The sequence below is a fragment of the Notolepis coatsorum genome, assembly GCF_963971535.1.
Source record: "Notolepis coatsorum genome assembly, chromosome: 17".
Classification (NCBI taxonomy): domain Eukaryota; kingdom Metazoa; phylum Chordata; class Actinopteri; order Aulopiformes; family Paralepididae; genus Notolepis; species Notolepis coatsorum.
This window is the reverse complement of record NC_140181.1, coordinates 90,218,039-90,245,831: the sequence shown is the minus strand read 5'-3', so window position 1 is coordinate 90,245,831 and position 27,793 is coordinate 90,218,039. Positions and strand designations below refer to the sequence as shown.

General features: G+C 44.1%; 1 protein-coding gene across 1 annotated transcript in view; it reads right to left on the bottom strand.

Annotated features, from left to right (window-relative positions):
- cttnbp2nlb (CTTNBP2 N-terminal like b) overlaps positions 1–27,793 on the bottom strand; it is an 84,154-nt gene that overhangs the window by 48,099 nt on the left and 8,262 nt on the right. The window contains exon 2 of the mRNA XM_084332819.1: positions 19,808–19,915. Coding sequence (XP_084188945.1) covers positions 19,808–19,915 — 108 coding nt within the window. The remainder of the gene's footprint in view (positions 1–19,807; positions 19,916–27,793) is intronic.

Sequence of the window (27,793 nt, the reverse complement as noted above, 5' to 3'; positions counted from 1 at the left end):
AGCCTAGGCTACAATATTGTGTGTGGCAACGTTTAACATTCCATGTACAGGCAGTAACCAATCACGCTGCAAACGTTTGTGTAAACATCTGCATTCGAATTTTCACCCACCAGTTTCTTTGTAGCTAACACCAGCGACGGCCGCAGCGCGCAAAACGCAAAATGGATATACGTTATTTTTTCAAGGCAAAGGATCATAAAAGTAATTCAGAAGCTCTAGAAGATCGCATCCGTGAAGCCACAGCGAGCCCTGCCCCTGAGCCATAGGCGGTGGGTAATGAAGGCTAGGGTAGGCTACCCAAATGTTATGCTTGGAATTTAGAAAATGATAATAATATGTGTGCAGCATTATAGGCTACTATATTGTGTGTGTGTGTTGTCGCTGCAGCCCCCTGGTGACAATCTGGTGATTATGGGTAGGCTCAGGTTAAATAATGTAGCCAATCACATCCTGATCCCGCAGCAAAGCATTTTTTTGTAAACATCTGCATTCCAAATTTCCGCCCGCCAATTGCTTTGTAGCGAACACCATGAGCGTGCTATTTTGAGTCAAATTTCAAAAATCTAAATGGATATACAGTCTTTTATCAAGGCAACATATGAACAAAGTTATTCAGAAGCTGCCAGCAGCAGCACCAGCTACCCTGGGCATAACACCGGATCACCTGAGGCTATTGTATGTTGCTTTATCTTGGCAAACAAGGGCTTGCTCTACGAGGGCATGATGAGAGTCAGACAGAGTTCATCAAATCGTGGAAACTTTTTAGAGCTACTGTATGTACATTGTTTTCAAAGCATGATGAGATCCAAATTACGAAAAACATTTCCCTTAATTGCCGTCGGCAATGTGAACGGTCTTTCTGAGGCGCATCCGAAACTGGCTAAGAACAACAATGCGCCAGGAGAGACAGTCAACTCTGAGTCTGCTTCACATTGAAAGTGATCTCACAGACAAACTTAAAGCATAAAAGATCATTGATGCTAAGACGAAACGTCGCATTTTGCTGCATTAAGGTAAGACAATGGTTAATCATAATTTGGATGCCTTAATTTGAACACTTAATTTGCACTATATATGAAATGAGTGGGGCTCGCTCTAGTATCCTAGTGGGTGTGTGTATTGTATGAATTCAGAACCATGGACAGCACCGTGTGCAGGTGCACGCAGCGTGTGCAAGCAAAAAAGAAAAAAGGAAACATTTTGCGAGGTCCGCGCGACATAGCCTCCCCTAATGTTCGGCTCACCCGCCGCCTATGTCTATCGATAATAACAATGTACAATGTATGGAAGATATTCCAGAACTGGATCCTGAGTTTGATTGGGGAGATGTCTGGACCTACATTACACTGGCCTCCCGTAACCCCAATCACAGACAAATACACTTTAACTATATTCATAGAACTCACCCCTAGGAAATTGTGTATGATGGGTCTTTTGGCTGACTCCCGGTGCATCCTGTGCGCCCTGGGGGCCACTGGCACTTTCCTGCACATGTGTGTTCTGGGAATGTCCATCGGTTGCTCGATTTTGGAAAGCCATAACCTCTAAGCTATCGGACTATGTTCTTTGACAATACCACTATCTGCAATGATATTACTCCTGAATGATGTCTCCCAGCTGCCGGCTCCAATACAACAAAAAATACTCATTCTTGCTGGATTTACAGCAGCCAAAAAACTGATAGCTGTAAGATGGAAACAACCCGACAAGCTCATGATAATTAATTGGGCCCTAACATTCTTAGATGTAATTTATTTAGAGATCTCTACAGCAAGGAGTCTAACATTGGTTTGTGGGCGTCGGCAGCTGAGAGAGTTAAGTAAATGATATAACAACAGAGCGAGGTCGGGATGGTTGGTCCTAAGAGTTCCTGGGGTGGGTTTAGGGGGAATTGTGTCTTTTAGTATTTTAAGATTTTTTTTACATATATTTTTATTTCTATATGTTTTTTGTATTTTCATAATTATATATAAATTAGGATTGTTCCTGTTCTCTTGTCCTGTGACCACACATCTTATTGTTATTGTCTGTTGATTTGTTAATTATTATTATTATATATTTTTTATTTTATTTACATTTATTCTTTATATTATGTATTATTGTGTTCTGGTATGTCTTGTTATATGTTATGTAAAAACATATATATAATTTACAATGTATAACGTCATATATACATATTATATCTGTAGTCTACCCCATGTGCAACATATATAGCGAACCTAAGGCCCTGTTTAGACGGAAACGCTAGCAGGTGAATCCGCAAAAATATTTTTTCGGATGTGCCTTTCGTTTATACGGAAACAGCGTTTTTACGGGGTGAAACCGCAAAAAAGTGAGACTACCTTCCAGGGTGGAATTCCTAGAAACGATAAACCTTTGCGCTATCATCTAAACTGTCAAACCGCATAAAACGATGACGAAAGGGTTGTCAAGGCTCTCGTCGCGCGTACTGCTTACATCACAGGCATGCGCCAGTAGCCTAGAAGCGTAAACAAAGCATGTCTGATTCTATCCATGGCGATCACCTGAAGGCTACATTGGCAGTACTTTTAAATACACAAGAATCTGTCCCGCGGCGTGACTGGACCCACTGTCTGTGAGTGACTCTGCTTTGGTCCAATCACATTCCCCACCCACAGTCTGCGAATCAGAGGCAGAGTAGGGCGGGTCTTCACAGCACGTCATGTGACATATGCGCCAATCGTGTGACAGCGGGGCTCAGTCGTCTCGAGTTGTTACAGCCTCGTCTGCACGGAGAATTCCATCCCAAAACGCTAGTCTAAACGCAAAATTAAAAGTGAGACCGTAAGACGACTTTTGCGGTTTCTGTTCAGACTCTCTCCGTCTAAACGTAGCCTAAGTCTACTCTTGGTATATATATATATATATATATATATATATATATATATATATATATATATATATATATATATATATATATATATATATATATATATATATAGCTCAAGTCTACTCTATACAATGTGCAATACTCCATACTGAGTCTACCCTGGTATAAATAAACAGATTAAGCTTATTATCAATACATATAAATGTGTGTTGCAAATAAGATTCAAGCTTTAAATGAATGAGTCAGGAGTGACATGCGATGAGTGACATGTGATAAGTGATGTGTGCCATGTGATGAGTAATGAGTGACGTGATGTGTGATGAGTAATGAGTGACATGTGATGAGTGACATGTGATGAGTGATGTGTGATAAGTAATGAGTGAGATTGTATGTGTGACATGTGATAAGTGATGTGTGCCATATGATGAGTGATGTGTGCCATGTGATGAGTGATGTGCGATAAGTGATGTGTGCCATGTGATGAGTGATGTGTGAAATGTGATGAGTGATGTGCGATAAGTGATGTGTGCCATGTGATGAGTGATGTGTGAAATGTGATGAGTGATGTGCGATAAGTGATGTGTGCCATGTGATGAGTGATGTGTGAAATGTGATGAGTGATGTGTGATAAGTGATGTGTGCCATGTGATGAGTGATGTGTGAAATGTGATGAGTGATGTGTGATAAGTGATGTGTGCCATGTGATGAGTGATGTGTGCCATGTGATGAGTGATGTGTGAAATGTGATGAGTGATGTGTGATAAGTGATGTGTGCCATGTGATGAGTGATGTGTGATAAGTGATGTGTGCCATGTGATGAGTGATGTGTGCCATGTGATAAGTGATGTGTGCCATGTGATGAGTGATGTGTGCCATGTGATGAGTGATGTGTGCCATGTGATGAGTGATGTGTGCCATGTGATGAGTGATGTGTGCCATGTGATAAGTGATGTGTGCCATGTGATAAGTGATGTGTGCCATGTGATGAGTGATGTGTGCCATGTGATGAGTGATGTGCGATAAGTGATGTGTGCCATGTGATGAGTGATGCGTGAAATGTGACGTGTGCTAAACAGTTAGAAATACCGATCACACTAGAGGAACTCAAGATGGCCATAACCGCAATGAAAAGTGGTAAGGCTCCAGGAAGAGACGGTTTCCCATCAGAAATGTACCTTTCTTGTTGGGACATAATTGGCCCCTTATTACTAAATATGATCTTATACTCAGTCAAGGAGGGGAACTTCCATAAAACCGACAATATTGCACTCATAACAGTCCTCCTTAAAAAAGACAAAGACCCCAACGAGTGCGGTAGTTATAGACCTGTAAGCCTCCTCGGAACAGATATCAAACTGTACTCTAAGGTATTAGCCATCAGATTACAAAAGCATATGACGTCTTTAGTTCACCCGGACCAAACTGGCTTCATAGGAGGCCGCCTGATCACTGAGAACATAAGACGTATACTGCACGTACTTGATGCCGACAAAGAGGATACCATACCTAAGGCGATACTGTCCCTGGATGCTATGAAGGCCTTTGACAGGCTGGAATGGTCGTATCTGTGGGCAGTGCTAGAAAGGATGGGGTTAGGAAAAGGATTCATCGATATGATTAAAGTATTATACAAAGACCCATCGGCCATGATTATAACAGGCACAATCATATCTGAAATATTTCCGGTATCACGCTCTGCCAGACAGGGTTGTCCTCTTAGTCCCGGTCTGTTCAATCTATCATTAGAGCCGTTAGCACAATATATAAGACAATCCCAATCCATAGAACCTATCGTAATCAAGGGCACACAACAAAAAATTTGTTTATATGCGGACGATGTAATATTGTTCATGAAAAACCCCAACACCACATTGCCTCATCTGCTCAAGTTGATTGAGGACTTTGGTGATTTATCGGGATTTAAGATAAATTGGCCGAAGTCGGCTTTCCTTCCACTTAACACCCCTGCAAAAAAAGATACAACCCTCCCAGGACAGATACCGATGGTAAAACATTTCAGATGCTTGGGAGTGGAAATATTCCCTACCATAAGACAAACGGTGAAGCACAACTACACAAAAATCCAAAACAAAATCAAAGACGACCTTGATAGATGGGCAAAACTTAAGAACACAGTACAAGCACGGATATCAATAGTTAAGATGGATGTACTACCTAAAATCAACTTCTTCTGTTCAATGCTACCGTTACCCCCTCCAGAGGGTTACTGGAAAAGATTACACTCCTCCACATACAAATTTATTTGGAATAACAAACCACCACGTATAAAAAGATCCACCGCACAGAGAAATAAAGCAGATGGTGGCATGGCATTTCCAGATTTTTTCCTATATTTTAAGGCGTACTCATTAAGTCCATTGACAACATGGTTTGACTCCCAAGCATTAGCATCTTGGAGGAAAATAGAAGAAAACATAGTAGCCCCACATAGACTGAAGGACATAGCATACACTAAACTACCAATCAAGCACTGTGAACGAAAATTTGGCCCCATAATTACTCATGCGATCCGGATATGGCGTGAATCACAAAAAAAAAATCCTAACCCACAAGAATGGCACAACCATACTCCCTTATTCAATAACAATGCTCTCTTAATTGGAAAACAACCTATAAGATTCCCTATATGGGAAAAGCAAGGCATACACTCATTAGGGGATATTTTTAACAAACAGGGTTTTTGTAGTGATAAAGAAATACGCAAAAAATTTAATCTCACCAAGTCCACATGGCTTTTTCACAAACAGTTAGAGCTATGTTTGAAGTCTCACGGTGTTCCATTAGACAGACCAATTGAACACCACAGATACCACAAATTCTTCTACTCAAGAGAGACATCGAGAGGTTTTGTTTCAGAATTTTATCATCAATTACTAACGTCCTCGTATGAAACCCTCCAACTTGACTCTGTCTGGAGGAGGGATATACCAGACCTGGAAAATGACTTTGATTGGCAAGGAGCCTGGGCAAATGTCCGACTTACATCAAGGAACCCGGATCATCAACAAATCAATCTTAACTATATTCACAGGACATACTTGACTCCTATAAGACTGTGCCGAATGGGGCTCAAACAAGATTCCAAATGCACCCAATGTACAAATGGGGACGAAGGGACATTTATGCACATGTATTGGGACTGCTCACCAGTTAAGGCATTCTGGAAAGATGTGACCCAACAAATATCAAAACTCGTATCTTGGAATATACCTGTACACCCCTCGGTATTGCTGTTGAATGATGTTTTTGAGTTTGCAGTGAATCCACAGCTAAAGAGATTGGTTTTATCGGGTATCACAGTAGCCAAAAAGCTGATCGCATCACGCTGGTTTCAACCGGAAAAAATGTGCCGTAAAGTTTGGTTTCTTACATATCTCGATGTAATTTACCATGAAATATCTACAGCAAGAATTCTGGGTCTCAATGAATCCAAAATGTCAATGTGGTTAGAAGTGGTGGAGAGAATAAAAGCTAGCTTATAATGGTAGTGTCTGGTTAGGTGCGAGGGATAGTGGAGGTACTTCTCAAGGTGGGGTCCGGGAGGGGGGGTTCGAGCTGAGCATATGTATGTAGGGTTTTTTTTTTTAGATAACAGGTATTATGGGTATATCTTATATAAAACAACTAACCAAAATGTGATCTCATTGGATGTGCCCTGACAATTAATGCTTGTATATCTTATCGTGTGTTGTCATGTTTGTTTATATGTTTGTTTTAAAAAAGAATAAAAAAATAAAATACAAAAGAAATGTGATGTGTGCCATGTGATGAGTGACGTGTGAGGAGTGACATGTGATGAGTGACATCCCCTCCTCTGATCTTCTCGTTCAAATAGCTCCCTCAATTCAAAGAGAACGCATGCTAACCACCATTCTATCCAGAAACAAGATAAAGACTATATAGTATTTATTCCATAATGTCATTCATACCTGGAAGTATTTTAGCCAACACTGAATATAGACAATGGGCAGTTAGAGAGACTACCCACTCCCGTAGGAATGCAGCCTGGTATTATAAGACATATTCCCAGGAATGTTCCCTCTCCATGCCTTCCTGATGATGACAAATGACTTGTTTCAAATCAGGTATGTGGAAAATCTAAGCTTTGTCGAGGTGTTGCCTTAATCTAATGGGTAACCGAACACCATGATACAGCCAGTGTACACATGGGGTAGCTGTGTTGGGTTTTGACAGAGGAAAGGGTTAAAAAGGGTCTGAAAAGGGTTGTCCCTGGCAACCTCCAGGCATCCCAAGAGGAGCGCTCGCCGTTGAAGAGGCGAAAATATTTGGAAGTCGGAAAAAAGAGGGGAGAGGATTCAAGAATTTCAAAGGCCTTTTCTTCCCATCAACTCTCACATGCACACACACACACAGGCATACACACACAAACACACACAGGCATACACACACACACACACACACACACACACACACACACACACACACACACACACACACACACACACACACACACACACACACACACACACACAGGCATACACACACAAACACACAGGCATACACACACACACACAGGCATACACACACGCACACACACAAACACACACACAAAGACACACAGTCATACACACGCAACACACACACACACACATACATGCATGCGCTCACACACACACACACACACGCACACACACACGCACACACACACAACCAAACACACACACATACACAAACAAAAACAAACACACACACACACACACACACACACACACACACACACACAATACACTCACACACACATACAAGTAATATTTACTGGCACACATTGTGGTGCGTTAGCTCCAGCTGGGGTAAAACCCCGATATAGGAGAGGCACACGGAGTGACACACGGAGGCCTGGAGCAACATGGCAGCAGTACGTGAGAGCCAGCCAGAGGAGTGAGAGAGCACAAGCAGGCTGCTCACCGATGCCCAGACAAGGAGCCGGGAGCTGGGCAGAGCGGGCCTGGCACCCCCCCACCCCCCAGCGCTGCCCTCCAGGGCTAGACCCTACACACAGACAGCCCTAACATGGACGACTCAATAGAGTTGCCCCCCCCCCCCCCCCCCCCCCCCCCCAGGAGGGAACAAGGGAAGTCAGTGATTTGGGATTACAGCTCTGCGCTTCCTGCTCGCTGTAAACACTGTAGCCACTCACTGGCCCACCAGGGACCACCAGGCTGTGTGTGTGTGTGTACAGTATGTGGACTAGACATGGGTCATAATCTAACATTAGAGACCCCCGTGGTGGTGGTGGTGTGTGTATGTTTTTTGTGTGTGTTTGTGTGTGTGTGTTTTTTGTGTGTAGTATGTCCATGCAATATGCACATCAATGTTTGTTTGTGTGTGTGTGTGTGTGTGTGTTGCATGTGCGTGTGTGAGTGTGTGTGCGTGTGTGTGTGCGTGCGTGTGTGAGTGTGTGTGTGTGAGCGTGTGTGTGCGTGTGTGTGCGTGTGTGTGTGTGTGTGCGTGTGTGTGTGTGTGTGCATCTGGGGGGCCATGAGGTAACGTCTCTGAGCAGACCATGTCAAGAATGAGAGGAAGAGAAGGAGATTGTAGTTAGAGAGAGAGAAAGAAAGAAAAAGAGATAAATACTACAGAGATAATGTACGTTTGTCCTAAGGGAATATGAGTGTGCGTGTGCGCGTGTGCGTGTGTGTGTGTGTGTGTGTTTTGGGACTGCATGCGTCAGATCTGGACGGCTGCCATCATGGATGTGTCTGGGCCTGGTGTGGTTTGGAGCTGTTTCCCCCTCCGGGGCCTTGCCCTGAAACTCCCAACACAGATCACAGAACATCTGAAAACTCGCCGAACACGCTTCCCCTACTGCGTGTTAACGCTCCGAGGACGACCCGCCGAGCGAGACAACCGCCGTGTCCCCCGGGGACGGGGCCGCGCCGAGACAACACAGCCACACAGAGAGACCACTCATCCTCAGAGCCGTCTCCGGCTCTTCCAGAGAAACCTAGTGACTAACAAGGTCACGGCTTCTCCTCCTCCTCAGACTGACCCCCCGCCGCTGTCTCAGACCATGAGTCAAAGGTCTGGGCCAGGCCCGTTTCTTGCCATATGCGGACTATGCGGTTGCATAGGGCCCCCGAAGCCACCAGGGGGCCCCCTAAAATGGCATAAAAAAGAAATAAATAATCAATACACTGTATACTGTATATATATATATATATCCTGTAGGGATGTAACAAATCATCAGCTTAAAAAATTTAACCGATATGCTACTGCTTATCAAGTCAAGTCAAGAGTTTTATTTGTCACGGCATACAAGCATACAGTGAAATGCGGTGGGTCATGTCCGCAGTGATTGTGCAATAATACAAGTAATAAGAATAGGAATGAGAATAACACATTTGTGCAATAATACAAGTAATAAGAATAAGACATAACAGGTATAATGTACATAAAGTTAACAAAAAGCATGGTAAGACATGCTAAGGTCCTGCGATAGTGCAATACAATGTTAGCTACGGATGAGGCACTGGGTCTTATGTACACTACTATACAATGCTATACTATACAATCTACAGTTATACTATGTGTCCTTATGCTAACTTGCTATATCCATCTATTTACTATACAAGAACCACTCCTGTTCTTTTTTTATTTTTTAAAGTGACCTTTTCATTGTGTAAAATGACCGTTGAGTGTGAGCATGTGCAGCATGTGTGTGTGTGTGTTCATGCTAAAGTGACTGTTAGTGTGTGAGCGTATACAGTGTGTGTGTTATGTCTGTGCTCATGTGTGCTTGTGTGTGTAGAGTTCAGTGTTCAAGACTCTGATGGCCTGGGGGAAGAAGCTGAGCCGAAGTCTCTCTGTCCTAGTTGCTGGTGTTCGCAGGCGTTTGCCTGACCGCAGCAGCTTGAACAGGCTGTTGTTGGGGTGGTGAGGCTCTTTCATTATTCTGCAGGCTCTGGATTTGCACCTCTTGTTATATAAGACCTGCAGGGGTGGTAGTGCAATACCCGTAGTACGCTCAGCTGAGCGCACAACTCTCTGTAGGGCCTTCTTGTCCTGGGCCTTGCTGTTTCCATACCAGGCAGTGATGTTTCCAGTCAAGATGCTCTCTGCAGCTCCGGAGTAGAAGGACTGGAGTATCTTCCCCGATACTCTGAACTTCCTTAACTGTCTCAGGTGGTAGAGGCGCTGCTTCACCTTCTTTACGACTGAGTCTATGTGTGTTGTCCATGTCAGGTCTTCTGAGATGTGGACCCACAGGTACTTGAAGCTGCTCACCCTGTCCACGGTAGCCCCGTTTATCCACAGTCGTGTGTGTGTCCCCTGCTGTGTTCTCCTAAAATCCACGATCAGCTCCTTGGTTTTACCAATGTTCAGGAGCAGGCTGTTGTCCTGATACCAGCGTTCCAGTGCATCAACCTCCTCCCGGTAGGCCTTCTCGTCGTTGTCAGAGATCAGCCCCACCACCACTGCGTCGTCCGCAAAACTTCACTATGGAGTTGGAGCTGAACTTGGCCACCCAATCATGTGTGTATAGTGAATACAACAGGGGGCTCAGAACACAGCCCTGGGGGGACCCGATACTCAGGGTGATGGTGTTGGAGGTCTGACCCCCCACCCTGACCGCCTGGGGCCTTTCACTCAGAAAGTCCAGTATCCAGGCGCTCAGAGCGGAGCTCAGACCCAGCTCGATCAGCTTGTCCACCAGTCTGGTGGGGACTATGGTGTTGAACGCTGAGCTGTAGTCAATGAACAACAGTCTCACATAGCCCCCCTTCTGGCAGTCTAGGTGAGAGAGGGTGCTGTGCAGTACATGGGAGACCGCATCATCAGTGGACCTGTTTGGCCTGTATGCAAATTGCAAAGGGTCCATATCACTGGGTAGGGAGGCACAAATGTAATCCTTAACCAGCCTCTCAAAATATTTCATGACCACAGAGTTGAGTGCCACCGCTAGTCATTAAGACCTGTTGGGGGGGATTTCTTTGGTACCGTAATCTAAGGAAAATGCAGTATCTGTCTCATTTATGTGCATTTGGGAGATGTTCTAATGAAGATTCGGTAAATCCTGTACGTTTTCAGGAGTTTCTTGATGTAGGTGAGCCCCAGTGTCATTGCTGGGGTCAACTTTTCCTCTTAAAGGGGAACTCCAACATTTTGGGAAATTAGCTTATTTAACATCTTCCCTGGAGTTAGACAAGAAGATACATACCTTTTTTGTCTCTGTGCGTGCATTTTAGCATTGGGAATAGACGCTCCGTTAGCATAGCTTAGCTTCATCACTGGAAGTGGGGGAGGGTTAGAGCCTTACAGTGTATTGCAAGGTCTGACATTGACCAAACTTGATATGCATGACCTTGGTGGGCTCTAGGTCAACTCCTGAAAAGGGGGTCAATGTCAGACTTTGCAATCAAAAGTTAGGGGGCTAATAACCCTTGCCATAATTTCAGTGCGCCCCCTAACTTTTGATTGCAAGGTCTGACATTGACCCCCTTTTCAGGAGTTGACCTAGAGCCCACCAAGTAAGTGAGGGGGGAGGGGGGGGCTAGTGATACCAAATGAAACCGGAGATCGCGAGGCATTCGCAGGGCACAAACCATGTCACACTAGCTTACGGCACTGCAGGGCAGTGAAGAAGTGGCAAATTGCGGTCACTTGTGGACAGTGGTGGAAAGTATTTTTACTCAAGTACTGTACTTAAGTACAATTTCGAGCCACCTGTATTTTACATGAATATTTTTCATTTTAGGGAGCTTTATATTTAACCGCTACATTTCAATAAGGAAATAATTGTACCTTTTACTTGAAGCCGGACAACCTCAAGAGGGCATAAGCAGAGCAGCATAACTGGACCACATACCACTTTAACATCACCTTTAATCAGAGCAGCATAACTGGGGCACAATCTGGCGACAATGGCTCGGGAGGTAGAGCAGTCGTCTGGTAATCCGGATGTTCCCGGTTCGATTCCCGCTCCACCCGGCAGCATGTCGAAGTGTCCTTGAGCAAGACACTTAACCCCTAACTGCTCCTGATGAGCAGGTTGGCACCTTGCATGGTTGCCTCTGCCATCGGTGTGGGAATGTGTGAGTGAATGGGTAAAAATGTGAGGAACAAATTGTAAAGTGTTTTGAATAAAAGCGCTATATAAATGCACCATTTACCATTTGACCTTTAATCAGAGCAGCATAACTGGACCACATATCACTTTAACATGACCTTTAATCAGAACAGCATAACTGGACCACATATCACTTTAACATGACCTTTAATCAGAACAGCATAACTGGACCACATATCACTTTAACATGACCTTTAATCAGAACAGCATAACTGGACCACATATCACTTTAACATGACCTTTAATCAGAACAGCATAACTGGACCACATATCACTTTAACATGACCTTTAATCAGAACAGCATAACTGGACCACATATCACTTTAACATGACCTTTAGAGGTCAATGGGTCGAGGGTTGAATTCTCCCAAGCACTGGAATACACAAACAACATCATGTAGACTAGAACGGGTCCCATAGGTTCCAAAATTCCATTCAAATAATGATGTAGTATAAGGAGGTAGCTTACCAATAAGCGCCTTAACCCTTTCACTACCACACTACCAAATGGTTAACCCTTTCACTGCGACAATACAGAAGGTTAACCCTTTCACAACCACACCACACTGTTAACCTTCTGTAGTGTGGTAGTGAAATGGTTAAAATGAACAAATACCAATGTTTGTTGTGCCATCTGCGAGGACCAACCTTCTCTAAATCGAACCCTAAGCCTACGACCAACAATTACTGTAGCTTCTGTAGGAACCTATGCACTCTACCTAGACAATACATTTTAATCAAATCTAATCTCATCTAATACACGTGCACACACCAACACATACACTCACATGCACCGGCAAGCACAGACACACACACACACACACACACACACACACACACACACACACACACACACACACACACACACACACACACACACACACACACACACACACACACACACACACACACACACACACACACACACACACACACACACACACACACACACACACACACACACACACACACACACACACACACACACACACACACACACACACACACACACACACACACACACACACACACACACACACACACACACACACACACACACACACATTGCCTCTGTGTATGACTTCCGGAGCCCCCTTCATTAGAACCCAGCAAGAGGGAGTGAGGGAGGAGAGAGAGGGAGATCTAATTTGAAGACATGAGTGGGGAGGAGAGCAGGAAGATGAGAGGAGACCTTCAGCCCTCTGTAACCTGGACAACACACTCCACAGGTGGTCATGGACCCTCAGCCCTCTGTAACCTGGACAACACACTCCACAGGTGGGCATGGACCTTCAGCCATCTGTAACCTGGACAACACACTCCACAGGTGGTCATGGACCTTCAGCCCTCTGTAACCTGGACAACACACTCCACAGGTGGGCATGGACCTTCAGCCCTCTGTAACCTGGACAACACACTCCACAGGTGCTCATGGACCCTCAGCCCTCTGTAACCTGGACAACACACTCCACAGGTGGGCATGGACCTTCAGCCCTCTGTAACCTGGACAACACACTCCACAGGTGGGCATGGACCTTCAGCCCTCTGTAACCTGGACAACACACTCCACAGGTGGGCATGGACCTTCAGCCCTCTGTAACCTGGACAACACACTCCACAGGTGCTCATGGACCCTCAGCCCTCTGTAACCTGGACAACACACTCCACAGGTGGGCATGGACCCTCAGCCCTCTGTAACCTGGACAACACACTCCACAGGTGGGCATGGACCTTCAGCTGTGTGTTCAAGTTTCAAGTTTCTTTAATAGTTGTCATACAGAAGTACAGAATACTTTCATACAAAATGCTTCTTACTGTTACGCTCCAGAGACTGTGCTAGACAAGATAGTATCAAATAACATAGTATAGCATGTAATTTAACTAATTCAACTACAACATACTGTAAACTCATTGGTTTGAAAGGTCAGCGGTACCGGGTTCAAAGTACATTTGAACTTTCAACCGATGCGGAGTGTATTGCATGCCGGATTAGTCCATGTGTGGCTCTGACCAGCAAGGAAAGCCTCTCTGTAGAATGCAATGGCAGGGGCGCTCGCGAAGAGTCTTTTCGCAGAAACGAGAAACCACATAGCTGTCATTAACACTTATTAACACTGTCTACACATCACACTAACTACGCCACTGACTCAACGACTCCTCCAACGCTAACTCTCGCTACAGTAGCTGTCATTAACACTGTTTCTACAAATTGCTGTGCAGTCTGTAATCAGATAGGTGCAACGTCAGTGACTTTTCACTTACAGTGTTCACTCTGTTGTAATTCAAAACTGAACTTTGTAAAGAAACTCAAAGTTGAGAGCGATGCACTGCTCTGTTGTTAAGTTAAGAGCGATGCACTGCTCTGTTGTTAAGTTAAGAGCGATGCACTGCTCTGTTGTATGTTAGATAGAACTTTGTAAAGAACAGTGTTAAGAGCGATGCACTGCTCTGTTGTTATATTTTTATTTAATTATTTTATCACACTTTTTACTGTCCGTTCTGTCCTATTTGATTATTTTTAGCCTATTTTTAAACTGAATCAAACCCGCACTTTTTTACTCTGTCTATTCTATTTTATAATTTGTATTACTGAATGAAATCATAAACAGATGCTAAATCCTAATGTGAACAACTGTGATTTACCTTACCTTGTTGCTACCTCTCTATCTTTTTTTATGCTCGCTTATGCCTGTATTTTTTACTGCTGTGAGGCACTTTGTATTATATTTCTGTATGAAAAGTGCTATACAAATAAAGTTATTATTATTATTATTATTATTATTATTATTATTATTATTATTATTATTATTATTATTATTATTATTATTATTATTATTATTATTATTATTATTATAGTGTCTATCTTTCACTATGCTCCATACCTTGTTATTGATCCTCATATCAACCCAGCACCTAAGAGGACGATGTGCATAATGACCTAATGTGTCAAATGTTCCCAGTGTCGTCACCGACAGTGGAGCCGTGGCAACCATGTCAACAAAGCATGCGTTTGAACAGAGAGTTGCTTTCAAGTGGGAATATTTCCTCACTGCTTACCTATTTGAAAACCTCAGACGCCCTTTTAAATCGTAAGTCCCGATCGGGATCAGAAACAGGAGCATAACATCTTGTTGTTTGAACTGAGTTAAAGGAACAAAGTGATCAAGCTGGAGCTTTGACAGAAGATCGTTCCAGGACCAGGGTGCAAAGTAATCAAATGCCTTTTCACCAAAGACAGTTCTGACTCTGGGGACTTTAAGAAGACTTCAGGACGGCAATCTTAAAAACCTCTTAACAGGCGCCCTCAAAATTGGCCATTTTAGTTTTTAGTTTTTAAGAACTGCATACTTTTTTTGCAAACCAAAATACTATACTTTATACTTATAGCACATGAATGAGCTGGGTCTCTTTTGAAAGATGACATTCTGAAGTTTCTGATACAATAAAGAAAACTCACTTTTAGTGCTAATTAAATAGAGTAACATGTTACTCACGTTTTTCTGTAGTAGTTAGTCCAGAAGTAGTATTTACAGAAACATTGGTATGGCTGAAAAGACACACTGGGTCCATAGCCTGACGATTTTTGTAGTACATTTCCAAATTTCATAAAAATCTGTTCAGAAATGAGTGATTAGAAGCGTTTTTTGTAAAAGGTGAGAGGGCTCAGAAAACGATTTTATCATAGACTTCAATGCATTCGACAGAGAGTTCGTGACTTTTCACCTAGATCCCTGATTCGCTCATTCCCACGTGGGGTCACCATAAAACTGAAGGCATACAGGTGTCCTCTGTTTACACACTTGCAGGCAGCGAAGACAAGCCCAACACAAATGGTCATCGGCTTGGGGCACAATTTGCCACCTGCGCTGTGATGACAGCATGACACGGTCAGCGAGTTTGATTGATTGATTGAAAAGTTTATTAACAGATTGCAGAATGGGTACAGTACAGTACAGCTCAATACATACAATTGTTAAGGGGATGCAGACCAGAGAAAGACTTTCGTCTTGTTTACATCAGGGTCCCCCATTTTCAATTCATCATATGACACACACGACATAGTACGCAGTACACAGTACTGCTACATCTATACATTTATGACATACCAGATTTGCAAATACAGTACTGTTTGTGATACTAAAAAAATCCAGAAAAAGAGTGTATATACATTTGACATAGTAGGAGGTTGGGTAGGTGGGGTGGGGTTGGGTGGGGCTGTACATTGGAGGTGGGGGGGGGGGGTGGGGACACTGTACACTGTACATTGGAATACTGACATACATTTGACATAGAAACTGTACATTGGAGGAGGTTGGGTAGGTGGGGTGGGGTTGGGTGGGGCTGTACATTGGAGGTGGGGGGGGGGGGGGTTGGGTACGGGGGGGCACTGTACATTGGAATACTGACAAGGCCATACTTGGTCTTTACTGTACAACTGGGTTAGGACATTTGTAGGGGCCAGTTTCGAATTGCAGTCTCCCGTAGGTGTTCTTTGAGAGTGTTTTTGAAAGTGGGTAGTGATTCACATTCCTTTACAGCTTTGGGTAGGCCGGTAGGTTTCAAGTTTCAAGTTTCAAGTTTCTTTAATAGTTGTCATACAGAAGTACAGAATACTTTCATACAAAATGCTTCTTACTGTTACGCTCCAGAGACTGTGCTAGACAAGATAGTATCAAATAACATAGTATAGCATGTAATTTAGAAGAAGAAAATGAGGTCACAGTGTTCGGTATAGACATATGTACAATGTTCTGATGTGGCATAATTGCGAAACGTGTTTAGTCCCTTGTTTGAGCCGAATCTGGGTTTTACATGATTTGTGGAGCTCCCTCTGGTGTTGTGATCGTGGTATTCACTGACCTTTGGGAAGTATTTTGACATGTACATGGGTACCTTGGTCGTGTAGTGTATCTTGTAGACCAGGCCCATTGCAAGTTGCTGTACTCTGTCGTCTACTCTAAGCCATCCTAGGTTGGCAAAGTGGGCAGGGGTGAGGTGGGTTCTAGGAGTCAGGTCAAGCAGTAGTCTGACTAGTTTGTTTTGAGATGTTTGTAATTTGGTTTTTAGTGCCTTTGAGGTGCTTTGGTACCATGAGGTGCAAGCATAGTCGTAGTACCCTTGAATGAGTGCTCCTGCCAGAGTCTTCAGGGTATTCTTGTTTACCAGAGAGGAGATCCGGTACAAGAATCGAGTTCGTTGGTTGACCTTTTTTATTACATTGGATGCCATTTTGTCACAGGAAAGATTAGCCTCTAGGATGGAACCCAGGTAGGTAATTTCATCTTTCCTTGTGACAATATTGTCACCCACTGTAACTGAGAAGCCGTCGGTCTTGCTGAGTTTGTTATTTGAACCGAAGAGAATGGACTCTGTTTTGCCCATGTGTAATGATAGTTTGTTGTCGGCGAGCCATATGCAGATTTTGCCTAGTTCCGAGCTGAGGGTTTTTTCAACCTGTAACTTGTTCTTGTCAGAGACCAGCAGGGCTGAGTCGTCCGCAAACAGGAACAAGTTGCAGTCACAAGCTGACGACATGTCATTTGCATAAATTAGGAAGAGTAGCGGTCCTAGTATGCTTCCTTGTGGAACACCACAGTTCACTGTGAGGGGGGAAGATAGGGTACCGTTTACCTCCACCATCTGTTCTCTCCCCTCCAGGTAGGATTGTATCCAGCTCACTGATAAAACCAATTGCTTTTAGCTTGTCAATCAGAGTGGTGTGATTGACAGTGTCGAAGGCCTTTTGTAGGTCTAGCATGACCATGCCGCAGTATTTGCCCGCGTCCACCTCTTGCTTGATGTGGTCGTTCAAATAGAGAAGGCATGTGTCAGTGGAGTGGGATGTTCTGAAGCCAGATTGGAATTCGTAGATTCGATTTTTTTCTGCAAGGTACTTTTCGACCTGTTCGTATACTATTCCATGACTTTAGAGATGGATGTAAGGATAGAAACAGGGCGGTAGTTGCCTGGGTCTAATTTGCTGCCCTTTTTGTGCAGGGGTGTTACTCTCGCAATTTTGAAGTCCTTGGGGACGTGTCCCTGTTTTATGGAGAGGTTTATTATGTGTGTGATGACTGGGGTGATGGCGGCTGCTGAGTCTCTAAGGAATTTGGAGGGGATGTTGTCATGGCCAGTGGCCTTGTTCGGTTGGAGGGCGCTCAGTTTTTTGAGTACCTCATCTGTAGTTACCATTTCCAGTTTGAAATCGTCTTTGTGGACGCCTAGGTTCTTGTAGTATGCTACTATGTGTTCTACCCCATACTGCCCTGAGTGGGAGGGTAGTTTGTTTACCAGTGTTGTGGCTATGTTTGTGAAGAAAGTGTTTAAGTAATTGGCTACATCCAGTTTGTCTGTGATGAGCGTGTTGTCCGTCTTTATGTTTATGTTTGAGAACCTGGTTTTGAGTTTTTTACTGCAGCCTAGTTGATTATTGAGTAATTTCATGTGGTTTATTTTTGTTTTCCTCAGTTTTGTCATTGATGACATTTTTTTTAGCAGTTTTTATCATGGAGTTTACGTCATTTCTTAGTCTGTTTCTTTCTAGTTTGAGTTCAGTCACGTGGGCTTGGAGTTCACTGCTCGTGCTTTTGGTAAGCTTTGACTGACTTTTACGAAACTCAGAGCATTTTTTGTCTCTGGCTTTCATAGCGGTCAGTATTTCAGCGTGCATCCACGGCTCAGCGCGAGTGACGGCCTGAAAGGCCATATTACGGCAGCGACTGAGGACCGGTCTGACGAGCCCTAATGCTGGAATAACAGGACTGTGGAGCCAACATGACTCCCATAATACCATTGTCTTCACTGGCTCTGTTTCCTCAGTTTCCTGTTTACACATTCTCTGACCCTGTTAGCTAACATTCTTTTTGCGTTGAAATGCCGTGACCGTTTAATTTTAGCTGCTCAGGATGTCTGTGGAAACATAATGGAGCGGGGGGGGGGGGGGGTAGCAGGGGGGGTAGGGAGTAGCAGTGGGGGTTTGCACAGTCAGTGGGTGGGCAGGTAGTGAAATATGGCTGCTTTGCTTCACATATTCCATTAAATCCTTTGCTCACAAGGGAGTTTAGAGCCTCATTTCCGACACTTTCCCCCTCCATATTGTGACAAAGCTGGCCATACCTTGTGCACTGAAAGGCTTTAAGAAGATAATAAGCTTTCCTACAAATTCTTTTTGTTTTTAACGTTGATAAAAAAACATCAGGTACTATGCAAAAAGCCCTCTCACCATGAACACACATGGTTTTAAATAAAGGCTTAGTTGATCAGAATCACCTGCATCAATTACCTCCTGACAAACAAGACATGTCCAGTTACTATTTTAAGGTTTGAAATGAATGTAGCGCTGATGATTGAGAGATATTATGTTTGTATGAGTCTATCTATAGATTGGTTTAAGTGATGACTGAGAGCGATTATGTTTGTATAAGTCTATACATAGTTTTAAAAGTGATGATTGAGAGGGGTTGTATGTGTGTATGTTTGTTTCTATATGTTGTTTGTTTGGATGGTTCTACTCATTATACCTTTAAGGGAAAGCTGTGATGTGTGTTATTGTTTTCTTTAAGCAGAGCTATTCAATTACCAAGCATATCTTACCTACATTGGATTGTTTAATGTACTTGAAGTGTGCACTGTGCAGCTGTTCTGTGTGTGTGTGTGTGTGTGTGTGTGTGTGTGTGTGTGTGTGTGTGTGTGTATGTGTGTGTGTGTCTGTGTGTGTGTGTGTGTGTGTGTGTAGGTGTGTGTGTGTGTGTGTGTGTGTGTGTGTGTGTGTGTGTGTGTGTGTGTGTGTGTGTGTGTGTGTGTGTGTGTGTGTGTGTGTGTGTGTGTGTGTAGTGGGTGGGACTCACCCTGAGGGCATGTATGACGACGTCCTGGGCCTCCAGTTCTCCCTCCAGGATGCTGAGGAGAGTCAGCAGCTCTGCCCTGCTCAGAGCCTCCACATTCATCATCTCCTCCTGAGGAGAGAGGGAGGGAGGGAGTGAGTGAGTGAGTGAGTGAGTGAGTGAGTGAGTGAGTGAGTGAGTGAGTGAGTGAGTGAGTGAGTGAGTGAGTGAGTGAGTGAGTGAGTGAGTGAGTGAGTGAGTGAGTGAGTGAGTGAGTGAGTTCTGTCACTGTGATCACTGTCAAGAGATGCACGTAGGTAGGAAGACTATCACGGGACAATCTCCTATTAATAATAATTTCTAGGGTTGCACCGAATGGGAAATTCTTGGCCAAAACCGATACCGAAAATAGGAAACAGTTGGCCGAAAACCGAATGCCGAGGCTGTAGAATGCAGGAAGAGCTGCCAAGCTGCTCACGTTACACGTTGCGCATGCTATGTATGTAGCCGCATTTTGATTACATCATCACAACAACACGTTATTTGACATTCGGTGATATAAAAAAAAATGCCGAAAGTGCCCTTTTTAACCATTTTCGGCCGATAATTTTCGGTGGCCGAATATTCGGTGCATCCCTAATAATTTCCTATAATAAACATAAAACAAACAGCATTAAATCCCATCACCCTCTTCTACAGTACTTTCCTATAGGAACAATACAAGAACGCCCTCCGTTTCATTTTGTTTTGTTTGTGAACGTGTCTCTTTGTGAGGCAGCGACTGAGCTGCACACAGCAAGCGGGACAGCGCCCAGTCTAAAGTCTGTGTTCAGCAAGCGGGACAGAGCCCAGTCTAAAGTCTGTTTTCAGCAAGCGGGACAGCGCCCAGTCTAAAGTCTGTGTTTTCAGCAAGCGGGACAGAGCCCAGTCTAAAGTCTGTTTTCAGCAAGCGGGACAGCGCCCAGTCTAAAGTCTGTTTTCAGCAAGCGGGACAGAGCCCAGTCTAAAGTCTGTTTTCAGCAAGCGGGACAGCGCCCAGTCTAAAGTCTGTTTTCAGCAAGCGGGACAGAGCCCAGTCTAAAGTCTGTTTTCAGCAAGCGGGACAGCGCCCAGTCTAAAGTCTGTTTTCAGCAAGCGGGACAGAGCCCAGTCTAAAGTCTGTTTTCAGCAAGCGGGACAGAGCCCAGTCTAAAGTCTGTTTTCAGCAAGCGGGACAGAGCCCAGTCTAAAGTCTGTTTTCAGCAAGCGGGACAGAGCCCAGTCTAAAGTCTGTTTTCAGCAAGCGGGACAGAGCCCAGTCTAAAGTCTGTTTTCAGCAAGCGGGACAGAGCCCAGTCTAAAGGGTGTGTTTTCAGCAAGCGGGACAGAGCCCAGTCTAAAGGGTGTGTTTTCAGCAAGCGGGACAGCGCCCAGTCTAAAGTCTGTGTTTTCAGCAAGCGGGACAGCGCCCAGTCTAAAGGGTGTGTTTTCAGCAAGCGGGACAGCGCCCAGTCTAAAGTCTGTGTTTTCAGCAAGCGGGACAGCGCCCAGTCTAAAGGGTGTGTTTTCAGCAAGCGGGACAGCGCCCAGTCTAAAGTCTGTGTTTTCAGCAAGCGGGACAGAGCCCAGTCTAAAGTCTGTTTCAGCAAGCGGGACAGAGCCCAGTCTAAAGGGTGTGTGTTCAGCAAGCGGGACAGAGCCCAGTCTAAAGTCTGTTTTCAGCAAGCGGGACAGAGCCCAGTCTAAAGTCTGTTTTCAGCAAGCGGGACAGAGCCCAGTCTAAAGGGTGTGTGTTCAGCAAGCGGGACAGAGCCCAGTCTAAAGTCTGTTTCAGCAAGCGGGACAGAGCCCAGTCTAAAGGGTGTGTGTTCAGCAAGCGGGACAGAGCCCAGTCTAAAGGGTGTGTGTTCAGCAAGCGGGACAGAGCCCAGTCTAAAGGGTGTGTTTTCAGCAAGCGGGACAGCGCCCAGTCTAAAGGGTGTGTTTTCAGCAAGCGGGACAGCGCCCAGTCTAAAGGGTGTGTTTTCAGCAAGCGGGACAGCGCCCAGTCTAAAGGGTGTGTTTTCAGCAAGCGGGACAGCGCCCAGTCTAAAGGGTGTGTTTTCAGCAAGCGGGACAGAGCCCAGTCTAAAGGGTGTGTGTTCAGCAAGCGGGACAGCGCCCAGTCTAAAGGGTGTGTTTTCAGCAAGCGGGACAGAGCCCAGTCTAAAGGGTGTGTGTTCAGCAAGCGGGACAGCGCCCAGTCTAAAGGGTGTGTTTTCAGCAAGCGGGACAGCGCCCAGTCTAAAGGGTGTGTTTTCAGCAAGCGGGACAGAGCCCAGTCTAAAGGGTGTGTTTTCAGCAAGCGGGACAGCGCCCAGTCTAAAGGGTGTGTTCAGCAAGCGGGACAGCGCCCAGTCTAAAGGGTGTGTGTTCAGCAAGCGGGACAGAGCCCAGTCTAAAGGGTGTGTTTTCAGCAAGCGGGACAGAGCCCAGTCTAAAGGGTGTGTTTTCAGCAAGCGGGACAGCGCCGCGGCTCCTGGGTGGCAGCGGCCCCGGGGTCCCTCTGTGGCCCGGCAGGGCTGTGCTCAGGGTTATAAACAGGAAGCCATTAGCATATCCGCATGTTTTCGGTCCCAGAGACACACTGAGGACGGTTGTCTGGTGCTGCGAACCAATCTCAACTGTCCACTCTGGGGAGGTTTGCTGTGTTCTGAATACTAAGTGTCACCTGATGAGTTGGATCGGTTGAAAGTACTCCTCTTTACAGCCAGGCTAAGTTATGCTAGTCACATGCACAAACCATGCACTTTCATTTGCATGCGGTACATACATATATACGCTAAGGGTTGCCGACTGTCCTGAATTAGCTGGGACGTCCCGTACATGAATATGGGGCTAAATTGGTTTAGTCTCATTCGTGACCCATGTATTGACTGCTACTCTACTTTGCAATCACCAGAGGGCACAACAGCATTGTACTGTATTGATCACCTGAGTGAGTTCACCTGTCAGACGATCACAGGCCCTCTCATGTGCATCAGTTATACGTACAGATATAGCATAAATGCACCAATTCATGCAAAAAATTCAAAGTTGTTGTTCGGTCGGTTTGGCATGTTGTTCAAATATGGATATACCTGCAAAACAGAACACACTGTGCAGCTACAATAAACAGTCAAGAGCAGCAACAAATATCCATGGGAAAAGTTGACTCGGTGAGTCATCATCATGCCTCTCCTTTCCTTGTATGCAGTGATTATACAGTATGTCTATAAAAAGGAAGGAACAAGAGCTTTGAGAGACTGCCCATGAGTGGTACAAGTAAGAGATTCTGCTCTGATGTTGTTATGATCAGGTTGGTAAATGGTCTAAAAAGGTTGCAAGTTCAACATTTTGTTGACTGTCTTACCTGTTAACACATTGAGGACGAGCGTTTGCAATCTAATATGTGGCTGGAGGACCAGGCTTTGTCAACAAACCGATGTACTTTCTAACAGTTATATATAAACTTTATAGTATTGCTATCTGTCCATTCTCATTGTCACTTGAGTTGAGTGCATAAACCGTGCCTTCATAATGGCTTAAAGAAAATAAAAATCCATCGGTTGGTTGTCATTTTATAGCGCTGTGAATATAAGGTTTATCGCACTTTTCGCCTCGGTTTTTTTCTAGGGAGCTAGATAATAGGCTAAAAGCTAGTCACGTTATATCAAACGCCATTTCTGCTGTATATATACGAATGAAATAAAACAAACTGCGTAGCATCCGGACTATTACAGAGCATCTATGGATGAAATGGGGGCGGTGGGCGACGCCGATTACTATTATTGATTAGCAATATAGTGTGCGTTCAGGTAGCCATGTTCACTGATCAATCACGTTAGGTTTTAAAACAATGTCCAATCCGTCAGGTGGCGTAACGGAGATTGCGTTCGTCACCAACCCCGGAGCGGCTGGATTCGCCTGTTCGAATCCAGCTCACAGCTCCGGGGTTGTCACCAGCTTGGCTGGCCGTTCACACTAATACAATTGGCAGTATTAGAGGGTGGGAGAAGCTGGCGGGGTGGGTCCGGGTCGTTGTAAACAGCGACTCCTACAGTTCGGTCGGGGCGCCTGCTAAGCGCGGATAGGATCTAAGTGGGATAGTGTGATCCTTCCACACGCTACGCCCTCTCAGTGAGAATCCGCGCTGCCAGGTGAAAAGAAGCGGTTGATTGGCTGGACGTGTGTCGGAGGAAGCACGTGGTAGCCTCCACTCTCCCAGACCGACTGTGGGGGGTAAGTGCGCAGCGACCAGGAAGGGGATTGGGAATTGGCATAACGACTAACATTGGGATGGGAGAAAATCGGAGGAAAAAGGAGGGGGAAAAAGATCAATAATAAAATAATAAAAAAAAAAAAACAATGTCCAATCCAGCTGTAATTTGGGGGAATAGTATCCTACCGTCAGGCCATGTGATCGCCGGCAGCATTTCGTCAGTAGTCATCGGTAACGGGATCAAAGATGGAGGGTGTTCGTTTGGAACCGAGGCTCATATGAAACGCCCCAGACAGTTAAAGATTTTTTTTTTTACAATCGCCCTCAATGATACTGCAGTGGAGCGATGGCGCCCCTAAGCGGATCTGGCCGGTATTGCATGTTTCGAAAATCAAATATGTGGGTAGGTCCTGCAAGTCGATCGGGGACGTTAATACCGCTATTAATGGAATAAAACAATAACAACTCGCCACGGCTATATACGTGGCTCTGGTCCACATTGCGCATGGCACCGCAACACGTATATATACGTGGCCCGTCCTTAAAGTGTTAAGATTGAGCAAAGCACATCATACAATCTGAAGGTAAATTCATAACAAAACCTCATGACATGGCAAACTTCAATGATTTATTTTTTAATTTTTTTAATAAAGTTGATAAATTAAGAGGAGGTCTACAAAGTAGTGATGGTTCACTATCTCATTCACTAATAAAGAAAGACACCGGGTAACTTGGCTGTTCCATTCAAGACAAGTACATTTAGCAAATCAGCCCTCTCCATGAGAGCTGCCAAGACCTGGAACTACATTCCAAGTTACATCCGCAATATAGAAACACACAGATCATTCAAACACACTTTCAAAACATAGTTAAGAAACTACACATATGAACATAACAGCCCTGCAGAACTCTAACCCAATATGCCTGCCTGTACCTAATATGTAGAATTATTGTTTGTTTGTACATTGTCTGTACATCTGATGTAAATATTTAGGATGATGTGTTTTTAACCAGTTCTTAATTACCTGTATGCCATATACGGTATGTTATGCTTCCTTTTTTAGCTGCTTTTCAACACCAGGCCCAGGGACAACAGTTGAAAATTAGCTTTGGCTAACACTGTCTCACACCTTTGCTTTATGTTCATTAATGTCTGCTGTCCCTGTTCAAATAAAGTTTCAACTGAAACTGACACTGAAAGAATGAAAGGCAAAAACTGTCTCTTTAGCTTTAATCAGATTGATAGAGAAACAGTTTTGAAATAATTATGTCACAAGCAGATTCCACTTCCTCCTGTACTTAGACAGCAAAATACTTCAACTTGTGGTTAACTCTGTACTGTAGCTACTCCTATATGTTATATATAAAAAATAATAGATTTTTTTTTATTCATGATGCCCTCTTGCAAATTTGTGATGACTGGTTATCAAGTATGGATAACAAGAAATTAGTCTGTGCTGTCATGTTGGATTTCAGTGCAACATTTGATGTAATTGATCATACCTTGCTTGTACTGTAGATAAGATGCACTATCATTGTTTATTCATTATATCTCAGGGAGACAACAGAGACCCTTGTGCACCCCTGGGGTCTTTTTCAACTTTTTTGAAATATTTTGAGTGTGTGTGTGAGCACAGCGGTGTCTGTGTTTATTATTATTTCATGAAATTGGGTAAATATCTTAATTTTACATATATGTTCATTGTGTGAAAAGCTTATAACATGAAACACTCTAGAAAAATAGTTACAGATTTAGTGACTCGTTCACCCCTAGTCCCTTTTTCTACTCCCATCCACTTCAACGTTAAAACGGCATTTTTAAGCATTTTTAAATCTGCTCTTATTTGTTCAATTCTCGATATATCTTGCCATCCTTTGTATATTCCACGAGATAAGGACCTTGTAATTGCCGGGATGTGCTGTTACCGATGTAAAACTCATGGTGGCGTCATCGCTCCACAGATAACTTTGCCAAAATTCAGGGGGAGGTGAGTAGCAGGGTTCGAAATTAACGGGGGCTTGGGGCATAATGCCCTTGAAAATGGATAAAATGCCCTCGAAAATCAGTTAAGGGGGGCACTTAATGCCCCCGACAGTTTACTAATTATATATATATATATTTATCCGGTAATGGAGCGTCTGTGTATCGTATACGGTTCAGATGACGCGCAAATAAAAAAAAATCATTTGGCGGAGCCGGTGTTCTGCACTGGCTGCAGCAGCAGCCAGGTGCTAGTCAGTTTGTGTAAAAATGGCACGCACAATATAAATCAATCTTCATTACGACTTTAAAAACATAGCCATTAACATTACATAGGCCTACACACATCTTGCCATAGCGTTAGCAGTTTGTACAATGTTTGTAGCTGTTAGCTAGCTAGCCCTTCACAACAACAGCTAACACCGTAGCTACTAGCTACTGTAGCAGAGGAGGAAATGGGAGTCTGAGAGGCGGGGTGTTTAAAGACAATGATAGGCGTTTATTCAACATCCAAGAAGGCTAACATACAACTGTGTTTTACTAACTCCAACCGGGACTATTGCCGCTTTCGCGCTGCTTGTTGACGTTATGAACTGCTCCTAACGTGACCGGAGCTGAAGGTGGCGGTGCCACACGCTAAAATGTCCGTGGGGACCCGGCGCCAACCCATAGATAGTTCCAACTCACCGAATTACGTAATCCACCACAGTTGCACTCAATATTTAAATAATGTTAGTCTAAATATATGTAGACAGAAACATAATAATTTCAAGCAGAAAACGAATCTTTCCATTAAGAACTGACACGCAGGGAATTTAAACATGGTTGACATTGTTTTTGTGTGTTTATATTAATTAAAGAAAGGAAAGTCTAGTGCTGGCTGAGCATATTGTTTGTTTGCACTAAATTAATACTTTGACAAATGTAGCCTATATTTTTCAGTCAGTTCGGTCTTTGTGTGCCAAACATTATTTAAGGCTGTAAACACTGTAAACCTTTTATTTTATTTTTAATAAATGAGAAACATGTTTAGATTTGAGTGTTATAGAAAAAGAAAGCAATACGCTTGGACCAGCACTCACAGATTTTGGTATATTTAATTGCAGCTTGAAACAAACATGTTTCGGAACGATTATGTTCCGAAACATGTTTGTTTCAGGCTGCCATTAAATATACCAAAATCTGTGAGTGCTGGTCCAAGCGTATTGCTTTCTTTTTCTATTATACTCGACGGGATTTCAGCACCCAGTGTTATAATTTGTGAGCGCAGTCTATCTTGACTTTTAGATTTGAGTGTTAAATTTTTTTTAATAAAAATTAACGTATATCGAACTGAAAACCGTGACCCCAAATTCGTGATATGAACCAAACCTTCCATTTTGTGAACCGTCCCACCCCTACCGTTTATCATAAAAATTCAGTGCCCCCGAAATACAAAAAAAAGCCCCCGAAAATCAATTAAGGGGGGCAAAAAAAAAACTTGAAAATTTTTTTTAATTTCTAACCCTGGTGAGTAGGCTGTGGCGGGCTGCCGGTCATTGAAACTCCGGACACAGGTTTTGTGGTGGTGGGGGGGGGGAGCGAGTGGATTTTCAAGACAGAACCAGAGGCGAACCGGACCGCGCAGTCCACAGCGCGCCACACGCCGAAAAACAAGACCCCCATAGCCGGCGCGCGCCAACGAGGAAGTGTCCTGGACGGATCAGGTCTGGTTCTCGTCCCACCACCGAGGCGAGCCCAAGATCCCTGCCGCAGCAACACATGGAAGCGCCCGCACCATATTTAGGTCAGTTGAGCACTTGGTAACGTT